The sequence below is a fragment of the Ambystoma mexicanum genome, chromosome 9 (genome assembly GCF_040938575.1).
Source record: "Ambystoma mexicanum isolate Mex_15411 chromosome 9, UKY_AmexF1_1, whole genome shotgun sequence".
In the NCBI taxonomy this organism is placed as follows: Eukaryota; Metazoa; Chordata; class Amphibia; order Caudata; family Ambystomatidae; genus Ambystoma; species Ambystoma mexicanum.
In genome coordinates, this window is record NC_090931.1 from 191,666,470 (window position 1) to 191,680,603 (window position 14,134).

General features: G+C 46.4%; 1 protein-coding gene across 1 annotated transcript in view; it reads left to right on the plus strand.

Annotated features, from left to right (window-relative positions):
* DSCAML1 (DS cell adhesion molecule like 1) overlaps positions 1–14,134 on the plus strand; it is an 866,449-nt gene that overhangs the window by 763,053 nt on the left and 89,262 nt on the right. Inside the window, exon 21 of the mRNA XM_069614463.1 lies at positions 7,648–7,801. Within this exon, the coding sequence (XP_069470564.1) occupies positions 7,648–7,801 (154 nt within the window). The remainder of the gene's footprint in view (positions 1–7,647; positions 7,802–14,134) is intronic.

The following is a 14,134-nucleotide window of genomic DNA, read 5'->3' on the forward strand; positions in this document are numbered from 1 at the left end:
GATGCGGTTCGAGGACTCAACTGTCTCGGAATTGTCCTTAAAGATGGATGCTGGATGATGCTTGTGTGGCGCTCCTCTCGCTTCTCCACAGGGCTCGTGTCCTTTCATGGCGGATGGCCCAAAGCTCAGGAGGGTGTTAGCAGGCAACAACTTTGTCCAGAGACTCTCTGGCACTTCTCATCTAGGAAGCTTGCTGTCAGAACCTAGCAAGGCATGCTGTGTGCTGGCTGGGTACTGGTTCTGGAGCTGCTGGATGGGTCCTCCGAGTCTGGTATCTCCCTCTGTTCCCTGGGAGATGTGTAGGGGAGGGATCTTGCCTCCCTCTTGGGACACCTGGCCTTACTTCACTGGCGGAAGATGTAAGGTAGAGAGTGTACCTTCAGCTCGGCTCCAAATAAGTCGTCCTTCTTACTCCTTGCAAAGTCTTCAGATGATCTGATCACTGATGGGCTCGGCCCTTTTTTAAAGCCAAACGGGGCCCAGGTATTGGTGTAGGCAAAGCCTAACTTAAGTGAGCCAATCCTCGGTTTCCATCAACAATCTTCAGTGATCCTTCAGGTCAGAACCAGGGCGCCCATCTTCCTGTCTGCTCTACATCAAAGTGTCTCCCTAATTATCTGAGCAATATGCGGCGCTTGATCACAACATGGACCTCCTTTGAAGTAGGGGGTTTCAGGCAGACTTTCGTCTACTACAATTCACATATTTCTCTGCTCTGAAAGGAGTGTTTCCAGACAGGACATTCACTGCCCTTTCATACCAAGTTAGTACCAAGTTGATACATTGCATTACAAAGAGGTGTTGGCATCTGGTCTCCATTGTCACTTCATGCACCCGGGCCTTCCCTGAGGCCTGCTCATTAACATTCTTCAGTATTCGCCGCCACTAGCAAGGTTTGGCAATGAGATGCAATTCCATGGGGCCTTGAAATTCTAATCAGGCTGCCCATGACCAAAGGCTTTTGATGTACCCACGGCTGTCAGGTGTCAGCTACACATGACAGGGGAGGGCGGCACTGGTAAACAGTGTCCTCCCAGGGTACATGACTATTTTTCTGATGTGTGGTGAGCGTGGAAAATGTGCGCAGGAATGGCCCCATCATTCATTCTTTTAAACAAACAAAAAAAATCCCAGGCGAGCGCACTCTTCCCGTGCAAATGGTCGAATTCCTCACAGTGGTTCTATGTGAAAAGACCTCATGTTAAAGCTCTCCACAGAAAAAGACAGATTTGTAATGACCGATTTTCACTTGATCTCAAAATCGGCATTGTTAAGCAGTGTGAACAGCCTTTTTCTCTGGAGAGCTTTAAAATGTATTTTTTAAAGATATATTCGGGGGGGTTCACCCCACCCTCCCTTCCTTATTACCTCTGAATCAGGGTTTTGCAGCCAAACCCCCATCTATAAGTCCCCGCCTCCTCCCTCCCCACCCAAGACTCCCACCAAACCAAAAAACACTCTGACGCACAACATGTGAAAACAAAGAAATTGATATGAGGCCGGGAAGCCCAAAGGAAACACACCAACACAGGTTACAAAGAACATACAAAGTGCTTTATTCAAAAGCTACAACAATTACCAAAAAAGTCAATTGACAAACGGATAGCTATTCGGCTCTCAGAGTAACAGAACGAACTTCAACGACAGTTCGCTACATTATTGTGAGAGACCGTACATTGGGATACTCATGCTTTTATACTTTTTTATCCAGCTCTGGCCAACCCCCTCGCGGGTTAACCATTCTTAGGACCAGGCCTAGGGTTCCTTGCCAGGTCAATCCCATAATGTATGCATTTTGATCAGTTCCGCTGATACAGTTGTTCATTTACACATAGGTCAGGGATAGGACAAGGTCTCAGTTCGCGACCCCAACAAGTCGCCTGCAGGCATATTACTTATTCATGTGTGCGGAGGTCACAACGGCCAGAATCCCACTCGAAATGTCATTCGGCCTCCATTTTGATGTTCAGGGTGACTTCCACACTACAAGAGAACCTAAAATGGCGGCTAAATCCAAGATGGCGATTTACACAGTACATTAAGGTCAAGACCTTGCCGCGGAATCTATTTACACAATGTTTTCTAGACAACTTGGCGTAGGCCAACACACATTCAAACAATGCAATAGGAGGTATAATATTATTTCGATTCCGACAAACACACACACACCCGTTGTCCTTGTCCTGCGCTCCTTGGTCTTGGCGAGCCGGTCAGCCCCTGCACAGACTCGTGTGCGGCAGGGTCGTGACAGTTCGAATTCGAAAGACTGCTCCATGTGGTCTTTGTAAATTGATTGTTTTTGTTATCTTGTTCTTTGAAAAACAAGAATTTTACTTAGGACCGATGAAGTAGGTGGAAGTTTAGGATAAGTTATTTGAAGGTCTCCCTACCTTCAACAAAGCATTGACACCTGGTCAAGGGGATGTGAAGACTCCAATGTTCAAAACGAGCCACGATCTGTGCGCAGCTGGAAATAAACACCAGATCCGTCTTCTTTTCTCAGTCCACTCTGCTTTCAGACTTCACATTTTGTATATAGTTATCTACTAGAGGGTTAGTCTGAAGATGACCAAGACTTTGCCCTATGTGTCTTCCTCTTTGCCAAGAATATATTTAGTCGATAGGCGTTTTTCCAAACCTGAAGGGGAATGCTTGGGTCTGGGAACATAGTACTTGAGCTTCATTTGATCAAGTGATGTTCCAATAAGGATCCACCGTTTACGAATACGACCATGTATGGGTTCCCCTGTCTTTCTCTGGAGGTACTGTATGGGGTATTCAGAGACTAGGTGCTGCCACCTGCAATATGTTGTAGGGCATATAGGGGGTGCACAAGGAATCTGATAGACCACCCCACTATTTCGAAAGTAGTGCTAGAGGACGGTTACAGACTGCGTACCTTTAGTTCTCCTAACCCTTAAAGGGGTTTGCGTATGTGTAGTAGCGGACTCCTTTCTTAGTGGCCCCTTATGGTACCATTTTCCTTTGTGTCAGTGTAAATGGGAGGAGGAAGGGTACTTCTGAGATGCCAACAGGACCAGAGGATCTCTGCTTGCCTGCAGCATCCGTGACAGAGCCTTCACTGCCACTGCTAGTTCACAAGAGAGCACAAGGGCAGAGTGCTTGCCAGAGTCTGTTACACACACTTTATTTTTAATATGGCAGTAGGGGGTAAAATTGTCCTCCTCCACATCACCACAGACTGCAGTGCATTTCTATTCCATTTAGGTGAGATCAAATCAAGAGACCGGCTGTTCCAATCCCATTTAAGTTATCAAAACAGTTTTCCACACACCCACATGAGAGAGCCCAAAGGAAGGGGTTTGGTGCCCATCTGGAGAGTGGACAGTTGGACAGGGATGTGGGTAGAAGGAGTTTGTCATCGATGGTGAAGGTGGCTGGAGCAAGATGGGGGAGGCTGATTTGGTAGGCAGAGTAAAAAGAAAGACGGTGAAGGCAAGAAGCACAGAGGTGGTTCAGGTGGAGGAAAGGAGAAAAAGGAGGTTATGGCAAGCAGAGATTTAGCCAGGATTGTCTAACACGTGGAGCATGAAGCTGATGTAGTTGGCCCCACCACAGTGACATTAATATCTGTAAATTCACACAGAGGGCTGCTGGGTGGGCATTTATAGATTTTGGGTGGGCTTTGCCCACTCATTCCCCACCCAGTCTATGCCTCTATGGCAAGGAGGAGTAGATGAGACTGAAGGGAGAGCCGCAGGGTAAAAATGATTAAAACAAAGTGGCAGAAGGAGGTCGAGACAGAGAAAAGACAATGGCAGAATTAGATAAAGGAGGAGGAAAGAGCATCAAAGTAGAGGTGAGTGGGGGAGACAGCCAACCAAAGGAACAGTAGGGAGGTGAAGGGGAGAAATAGGAAGAACGTTTGGGAAAATATCAGAGAGCAAGAAAAACACCAGCAAGAAGGAAGGAGATGCCTGGAGGAGATGGGAGGAGGTAATGGTAGTGAAAGCCATCTGAAAGAGCTAGATGAAGAGAACGTTGGAGGAATATTAGGACGAGAGGAGGTTAAACGTTTCACCAGGACTCATTTGCAGTAGATACTTGAGAGAGAAATGTAGAAGGGGCCATCCAGAGGAGGTTGGAGAAGCTATGAAGAGCGGCAATGTAGGAGGAAGTTAGAAGAAACATCTTGAAAGTTCATGAAGACACTTGCCTTCCTGGCCTTCCCTAGCACTTGCTCCTGCTCCTCTTTACCATGCTTTTCCCTGCCCACCCGAGCACTGCACTTATTTTGCAGACCAGCACTCCTCTTCACTCCCCCCTCGCACTTCTTGTTCTGCACTTGCACGAACAGAATGTCACCAGGCCTAGTAGGACCGTTATTGTATCTTCCCCCCGTTATTCCTCCTCCCTTTTGTCTTGTGGTGCCTTGAAACACCATTTGTTGTATAGACGCCTTACAAATATCCATTAAAAAAGGGCAGAAGTGTGCCAACCCAACCACGAAAAAACGTGAGCCCAGAAAGGGCAGAGCTGTGAGCACATGACATGGAGCGGGTACAGGGGGAGAGACCGATTGGAAAGGATTGGTGTTGCAGGAGACATGGCTTTAGGTATGCAGCTGTTTCAACCTGTTGAGGAGGAAGGCGAAGTTGGGGCTTTGAAACAGGGAAGTGGGTAGAAAGCAGAGCTAAAGCCTTTAGACTCACTCAGGCTACCATCTTCTTGGTACAGGTTTTGGACTTTTGTACACTACTACTCAATTCCAGCTTCTACCTTTCTCAGCACTAGCATGCTTGCACACGAGGGGCCCAGAGACACTTGAAGACGGGACTCTCCAGAACTGAGGATGAGAAGCAGAGGGCCAAAGACTGTGAAGCAAGCAGACACGAAAGACGTTTTTGGAAGAAATAAAACCCCAAAACTGGCAGCAGTCCTGATTTCATAGTCTATCTTGGGGAAAGAACTCTGAGATTCCCAGTCTACAAGACTTGAACTATTGCAAGGAAAAGCCATCCTGTTGTTACTGAAGTGTTACACTGCATTTTTCTTTTTTGTCCAACCCTGCAACTAGCCCCAATATGCCTTTACTGAATGGCCCTTTTCGGATTTATGACAGGAACCAGCATGTTTTAATGACGTAATTAATTTCTGGTTTGTGATTGGAAGTGAAGCACGTTCACACTCTCTATGTGGGCAGCTGGAAAGGGTTTCCTTCCTCTTCAAGTCTATAAACCTGGACTCATTCGAAGTCTAATCTTGAGGCATCAACAGAGTGGTCCTAGCTCCTTGGATTAAGCGCCATGCCCAACTAAAATGGACCTGTCTTTGTCATAAAATGGTGAGAGGATGACAATCGAGGCTAGAGGGGAAGTGAATGACCTGAGAGAGCCATGAAACCGTCGCCTAATGATTTATTAGTTGAAGGTCCTTATCCCCAGTAGGTAGCGGGCGATGGTCTGTCCACTGAGCAGATTGGTCAAGCTTTGGCAAGCCACAGTGAAGCTCATCCTGCCTGCACTATGGATCACTGAGAGCATTTGGGAACGGAGAGCGCTTTAGAGATTAACGTTATGGGAACATAGTACATACCCAACACCATCTGGTTGGTATTGTGCCAAACCCGGCTTCCTGGAGAAGCCACAATAGGTAGTTTATGCTGAACAAGCACAGCTTTTGAAGACCAGCAAGCATCAAGAGTCCTCAATTTCAGAGCAGTATGACAACAGGGAGTGGGAAAGATCGGTCTCATTGCAAAAGCGTGTCTTCTCTGGTACCAATACTTTTCTTTGTTTTTGGATAAAGGGAAGGATGCAGAAAATAGGAGCTGCATTCTCTACACTACAATGTAGAAGAAGCCACCATCAGCAGCTCAGTGTCAGGGAAGGTCCTGCCACCCATACACTCTACCTTTACACTGTACCCAAATATACGACCTTCCCATACACAGCTTTGATTGGAGCAGTTCCCCCACACTTCACCCATCAGTATAAACTTAACCTATAGTACACCCATTGGTAGAACTTTCTCCGGAACGTTACACATTCATAGTCTTTGTCTACGTTGTTTCTGTCAGCACAGCATCCATTCCCCTACGATACTTTGGGAGGTTCAAGCTTGTTATACACTCGACCCATCAGCACAATCTGTCCCTGCACATCACTTAGAGGTAATCCTTACACTGCAGCCTTACCCTAGGCTGCACTGGCAGACAGAGCCTCACCAAACACTACCAGCATTTCCCCTCTCCCTCGCCAAGACTCCAATTGTGGCAACCTTTTCCGAAAACTCTATCAAAGGACCCTCTTCAGACTGCTGTACTTGCACCTTAGAATAGAGAGGGTTGTATGGCTGTACCTGAGCCGCATGGCCGACTTTGGAATGCCAGTGAGGTTTGTGATCGTCGTTTGGTAGACTCATTATTTTCTGACCTGCAGGGATGACCTCATTGTGTTTTACGCAATAACATTATAAAAACCTAAAAACGTACAACTGCAAAAGTGGCACTTAAAGCTGGTCCAAAGATTGCAAAACTAGACCCATGAATGAGGGCTGACCCGAGAGAGCGCTCAGAGGCTGTTGCAACTGCCAGAGACACCAAGGGAGAGGACACGTAGCTATCCAAAGTCCATGAACTCAAAGGTTTCCCTCCCTGAGTACCACCTCTGGACTCGTCCAACCCCCTTAGGTTACTAGCACTAGGGCCTCTGTCGGTCTGGTCTGCACCATGCATCCGCTTGAATACCCCTTGTCCAGTGCCTCGCATCTGCGCCTGCTCTTAATGACCAGCCTGCAGCTGCCTAGCAGTACCACGGACATCCAGGACGCTTGGAACTGTGCTCCTGAATATTTTACCTCAGGAGACCATTTGACAGCTGCCATTGGAAAAGCTCCAAGATCATGTATGACAATTCTTTCACAGAAGCGCAAAGGACACTCCCGGAGTGCTTACTACACAAATGCCTGAGCAGTAGTTGCCTGAGTGATTGCTTAATCACTCGGGGAACTCAAACTCTGGAATCGCCCGAGCAATTCCAAACGCAGTCTTACCCAGGCGCCCATTCTAATGGCAGAGAATCAAGGATCTAGCTTCATTAACCAATCGAAATTCGCTCTGTCGCCCTGTTTATTCTAAAGGAGGCTTATACCACCACAGTTGAGTAGGGCTTGGTTCAGGAAATCCTCTGATGCGCCCTTTAAGAACAGGGACCATAGCTAGCACTGGTGAACCAAAACTGACCACAGCGGTGTAGTTGCCCTAGTGGGTAGGAAAAAGCTCCACATTATGACTTGCGTACTTTAAAAGTACTTATGTATATGTAACATGCTTCTGATCTAGACCATCCTTTGTTCAAATCATGAATGCCTTACGTACCCTGTATTCCTGTCCACGGTGCCCCTTCGCTAGGTGCTTGGCCTTGGTTGCTTTGCCTCTTCTACCAATAAGTGAGCCAAGGGAAGTCTATGGAGTCCTTCTTTCTGCCTATATCAATGGCCATCTTGGAACCTACGCTCGCGGTTCTGGTAAAGTGCCTGACGCAGGGTGCCAAATCATCAAAAATTAATAAATGTCATGGTGCCCATACACATGGTTTTCCTCCTACCTGTGATGCGTTGGTTTTTAATTTCTCGGTGCATGTATGGAGTGCTTGACCTTGCCTTCTCTCTCTCCCAATCCTCCAGGCTCCCAGCGAGTACGAGACCAGCCCAGAACTTCTTTACTATCGTATTGCACACCTGAACCGTGGGCAGCAATACCTGCTGTGGGTGGCGGCTGTGACTTCAGCTGGCCGTGGCAACATTAGTGAAAAAGTTACCATCGAGCCTGCTGGAAAGGGTAAGCACTCCGGTGCGGGGAAATCTCTGACATTGTTTACAAAATCTATGGTTATAGGAGAAAGTCACGTGCCCTGCTGGTTACATATGCATCAGTCAAACAAATCCTGTTCGAATGCAGTAAAAATTCTACAATAGGTATTGCATGCATCATACTCTCCTCGATGTATTTACACTAAGAGTGCGAGGAAGTTTCTCCCTTTTTTCTGACCTGGAAGTGAATGTTTTTTTGCTAAGAGTCAAACCTGTTGGCAGCACTGACACACACTAGCCACCATAATGCCAGCTCCTGTTAGGAGCGCGCATCATGTCTTCAGTGGGCCAACTATCCTTTAGCTAGTCCCCGCGTTGTGCTCACATGAGGGTTCCTTGATAGGAACTACTGCTCTGCTGTATGGCTGAGATGTGTAAATTACAGATCTTCTTTATCGAGGGTTCATGGTAAGGATTGAGGTGCATCATAAGATTATGACTAAACATACTTTGTCCTTGCCATGTCTTGAACGCTGCAATTTCCATTACTGCTTTCGTGATAAGAATTCAGTGACCAGCTAAAGGCAGAGTCCGCAGGCTTTCCGGAGGTTTCCTTGCAGATCACATAAAATAGCACCCTCCTGGCATTTGGTGGCCTCTCTGCATACATGGAAATACCTGCATTTGTTCGCCAGTTCACACCCAACTTGGAGAATGGGGGTCTCTCTAATTTTTTTCCCAGGGAGCTGGTCTGGTCTGCATTGTCCACAATGTTAAAGTTTTGAATAAGTACATAAGCAACAACGTGCCACATTCCATTAACGGATTGCATATCCAGTCCTGTTTTTTCTTTTCATTCTGTGTCATGTCGTCATGGACTTCCCATCATAATAGTCCCGACTACTAGTCCCGGAATGCAAACTAAAAGCCAGGACTAGATCAGCACCTGCCAAATTGCATGGAGCACGTTGACCTCTATGAAGGTACACCAAATATCTTCTTTAATCTTCCTCCTTCACACAGGTCAGTTCTATCACTGAGCTCCACCCTACCCTTCATCTCTGTTGCCATCATTAACACCAGGCCTAGAAGAGCTGTCATACTACGCCATTGGCTTCGATGTCTATATCAATCACACCAACCAGGACCTCTGTGACCCCATCAAGACGTAAAGTAATCACACCCCATGCCTTTTCACAGCCCCTCCTTCATCCAAGCCAGCCATAGCCATCATCCCTTTTCATCTCTCAACGTTTCCCCCATACCTCCATTGCGTTGCATATGTTTCAGTTACAACCTCTTTGTCTCTTCTGGGACGCCTCTGACAGTCCTATATGTTTACAATTCTTCCGCATTGCAGAACGCTCCACCTTACCCTTAAATCGCAAGCTGGTGCATACTCCTGAGCCCCCAGTAATGCCCAATAGCCCTTCCTTCCTTGCCACTTTCATTCAAGGTTGCCCTATCCCACGCTACTAGAGCCAGTTTCCGCAGCTATACTATTCTGCCATATTCCATTTCATGCATCTTTTAAACCTGTTCCTAATTTTTACCTACAAGTCCCATAACACCGTTTTAAGATTCATGTGGAAATCGTCTGCTTGAAGCTCTGAAAATGGTTCACTATAAAAATATGTAGCAAGTAAACCACTTCCCTCCCTCAGCGGCTAACCACAGGAAGGCAGCTCCTTGGTTTGTCTAGGGAGTACTCTTACGTCGTGTCCGCTTTCCTCCACACTGTTGGCATGTCTCATGGAAGACCGCTCCTGGGGTTTGGCTTTGGAGTTTTACTCTCTGCTGATAAGGCCCATGTTTAAGTTCAGTGCTGCTTTCCTGGCTGGGTTTGGTAGTGGGAGAACTGCTTAGCCGCAGAGTGCAAGCTTAGTTTTTCCAGCTCACAGTAATCCAGGCTAAGCGTAGACTTAAGCAGTTAATACAGGCTGATGAACAGATGGATCCCTGTGGCGACTTCAACCATTTTATGGCCTCTATTTCTGGCCACAAAACGCTAGAGAGAATCTGGGTGTGGCCCGTTAATTTGTATTCCTCAAATCCCTATTCTAATAAGCCAATAAGCACCGGAAGCCAGACATGATAAATTCACCAACAACTTTCAGGCTGGTTAAGTGCATTTTATCCAGAAATGAAGGTAACCTGTTGTAGTGGGAATGGATAAACATCAGACCTGTTGAGAACCCTATAGCATGTTTATCACTAGATGTACATGTTCACTACCACTTGAAAGTCAAGTCAAATGAAAAAATAAACCAGCATTTTCCCCATGTGTTGTGCATTTAATTAATCTGGGGTGCCAAAACGGAGTCTGTAGTCTAGATAGCTGACTTAAGTTTTCACAGCCCATGTTTCAAAACCGCCCAACACTTTTTCTAAGAATGGGGGGGATATTAAACCATACTGACAGTGAACTCAATCCCTGGGTTCAGGTTCAATCAAATGGGGTCAGGTTACATTTGTCAGGTTTTCCTTTTGGTCTGTTGGCTTCTCTGCCCAGAGGTAGCCCTCACATTAACATAAATGTATTAACAGAGACCCATGGTTGAACAGGGACTTTCGAAACCAAATAACCTATCAAAACAGTGTAACCTTAGAAAAAGCTTCTAAATGGTCACTGATGAAACGCACTGCTCCTTATCTTAAGGTGGAACCTGCTCCACATGCAGAAATGTGCAGTGCCCGTTTCTCCTAAGCTTCCCATGAGGAAATGCTGCTTCAAGATCAACTGAAAACACACCTTTCATTTGTAGGGTACCCCACATTTATTTTGTTTTTGTGACGCATACCAAAATATTTTTGACTCCATGATCAGACATTTCTTAACAATTTTCCCTCAGTTACACTAATCCCAGAGTACTCGGAATGCTGAAAACGAGCCTGGGGCAGACGGGTCTGCTACAGGCACATGTCTTCAAAGCCAAGTTATTCTGGTCTGTTGACCATTAGAAAAAGGAGAGATTCTGAATCATGAACCAATGTCTCAGAAATGAACAGCTTCGCTTCTGATGTTCCAAACTTTGGAATCTGGGAATTGCCAAATCCCATACGAGAATCCTTTCCGGGATCCAGAGCTGCTTCTTCCAGGGGAATTACACCAGGAAGTGACATTCATTCTCTTACAATGCACTGTGTTTATCACGTTTTGCCTCATCAGGCACTTCACTGTTAATTTGTCAGCCATCTCGACGTACCTTGTATTACTTTCTTTTGTGATCACAAGATGTCATGAATGGCCGGGTTTGACCCTTCTGGACTTCATGGTCCTTGATGCACCGCGGCATTAGCTCTGCAATCCATCCTAAATGGCCGCCGACACAGAACTGAGGCGGGCTAGCCTTTGCGTGCACTCGCCAGCTTCCTAGAAAACCGGCACGCCCCCGTGGCTCCACGTGTCTCAACTCTACCCCTACGAGTTACTAGACGTGTTCGAGTTCGCTCCCTGTGTATCGTGCTTTCTATCTTCCTTAACTCCTGGAACCCCCCCCCCCTTCTATTCCTTACCCTTTTTGTTATCCTCCTTCCTGGATTAATAGCCATTGTTCCTGGATATTCGAACGCTACCGGCTTGGCAGCCGGCTTCCACGCTGGAACCCGAGGACTCGCGTTCCAGCTTTTACAAGTCACGGTCGGTGAAAAAGAAAGAAGCCACATCCCGGAAGAATGCCAACAAGGATAAAAAGGTGAGAAAGAAGGGAGCTTCTGACAGATTGAGACGACCAGAACCTGATACGGAAATTGATATGGAAGCAGCAGTCCAAGACCTCATGAGAGGTATGCAGGAATTAACTACCGAGGTTCAAAATCTTAAGGCCGAAAATGCAGCTTTAAAACAGCTGGTCCTATCCCGGATATATGGGAAGTCCAGAAGGGTCAAACCCGGCCATTCATGATAGCATGCCTCCTCCTGAGCCCGGATCCACCTGGTTTGCCTGGATGTATTTGATGAAACCTTTGCAGTAGACGAGGAGCATTCATGTTAGAAACTGGTTCCCATGTACGCTCACTAGGGGGATATCCTTTCCACTCCACCAAGTATTGTAATTGACCTCGTCTATACCTGGAATCACATATCCTGGAGACCTCAAATTCGACTTGATCGTTGATGAGCACAGGATTAGGTCTAGGAACGGTCTGATTGGATTGCACATATGGCTTCAATAAGGAGGTGTGAAAGATCGGATGAATTCTTTTCCATGATTCTGGGAGCTGAAGTCGATATGCCACTGGGTTAATGATTTCTTTGTTGGTGAAGGGTCCGTTATACTTGGGAGCCAGTTTGTTAGGCCGTAGATGTCGAGGAAGGAGTCTACTGCAAAGGTTTCATCAAATACATCCAGGCAAACCAGGTGGATCCGGGCTCAGGAGGAGGCATGCTATCATGAATGGCCGGGTTTGACCCTTCTGGACTTCATAGTCCTTGATGCACCGCGGCATTAACTCTGCAACCCATCCAGAATGGCCGCCGACACAACTGCGGCAGTCTAGCCTTTGCGTGCACTCGCCAGCTTCCTAGAAAACCGGCACACCCCCGCGGCTCTGCGCGTCTCAACTCTACCCCTACGAGTTACTAGACGTGTTCGGTTCGCTCCCTGTGTATCGTGCTTTCTATCGTCCTTGACTCCTGGAACCCCCCAACCCCCTTCTATTCATTACCCTTTGTGTTATCCTCCTTCCTGGATTAATCGCCTTTGTTACTGGATATTCGAACACTACCGACTTGGCAGCAGGCTTCCACGCTGGAACCCGAGGACTGGCGTTCCAGCTTTTACAAGTCACGGTCGGTGAAAAAGAAAGAAGCCATGTCCCGGAAGAACACCAACAAGGATAAAAAGGTGAGAAAGAAGGGAGCTTCTGACACAAGAACGGTTTAAGTGGTCTCTCTGGAATTTTCCTCAGGTTTGTAAAGTACTGAGAGCCTTAAAATTGAATGTTGCTGCTCAGAGTGTGATCTTTGTTACCTATGCCTAAATGTGACATCAGATGTCTTTCTTGGAAAGAGGCTTTCCCAGTAGTCATTAGAACCAGTCTTATTTTGGAATGCATTCAACGTCAATTCAAAGCTTTCCACAACCTGGATGTTGGGAGAGTTACAGGAAACACTGAAATAAACACTTCAGAACATCAAAGCAAGGAAAGCCTTTTTCTTCACTATCTGAGAACAATATTAATTGCTTTACCTGTATATCCAGTTTTTATTTCGGAAGGCATGTGAGCTGTTGCCGGAAAAAGTGATGGGCAATTTCACAAGAGTCCTGGAAGCTACAGCAACTCTGCATGCTAACAATTATCTCAAACAGACATGTCATATTCTCCAGCATTGTTCTATGTCACAGATTCATATATGAGCTACCTTCCTCCAGAGTGAGGCAGATATCTGGCGTGTGGGCTCTCTGCGATAGGAGACTAAAATGATCTCCACTACAAAGCTTTAGGCCAATTAGCTCATTGTCTCGTCAGAAAAAGACACACATCGAAGAAAATGTTGAGCTTTTTTTTTTCAAGGAAATGCATGGATGTTGTAGTGCATGGTGAATTTTTGAAGTGGGCGTGAACGTTTTCTGCTAGTTGGATCAATTGATTGAGTGCTGCGAAGTAGCCGCAACCAGCTAGGGGTGTTCAGGAGTATTATTCCCAAAGAAATAAGCTTCATCAGAACGGTGCCTTTTATAGCACACATTTCTGAAAAGTGGGTATAAAGCCATAGAGCGTACTATTAGTTCTGAAGAGGGTAACCGACATTATTAAATGCCCAAATACTGTAGCATTTTGCAACACATTTTCATGCTCGCTCTTTCCAATTAAATCATGAGGCTGTGTCAACAATACATCCGAACATTGCACCACAAAACAATTTTACATGCTGCTTGCGCCCAAAGAAACACACAGAATCCACGTTCTGCCCCAGCATTGTACTCTAGGTGCCCAATGTGGCTTTTGGGACAACAGTTTCTGCCCCACATGTCGCTCTGTGCCCAGATTCCGCCCCATGTGGCTCTCAGTGCTCAGTCATTTCCTGACATTGCCTCACCTCTGTCCCAGTATCGGTCATTTCCCATATCTGCCCCCTCTGGCTCACTGCCTCAGTGTCTCTCTGTGCCCTAGTTCTTCCCCAGTGTCACTATCAGTGCCCCTTTATGTCTCAATATTTCACTCGGCTCCCTATTCTGGTCACTGTGGCTCTGTATGCCCAGTCCTGCACCAATGTCCCTTTCTCCAGTTCTACCCTAATGTTCCTTTCAGTGCTCCGTTCTTTTCAAATGTTACTAATTGCCCAGTTCTTCCAAAATCAATATATGCCCTTAATCTGAGGTGTGTGTGTATATATATATATATATATATATATATA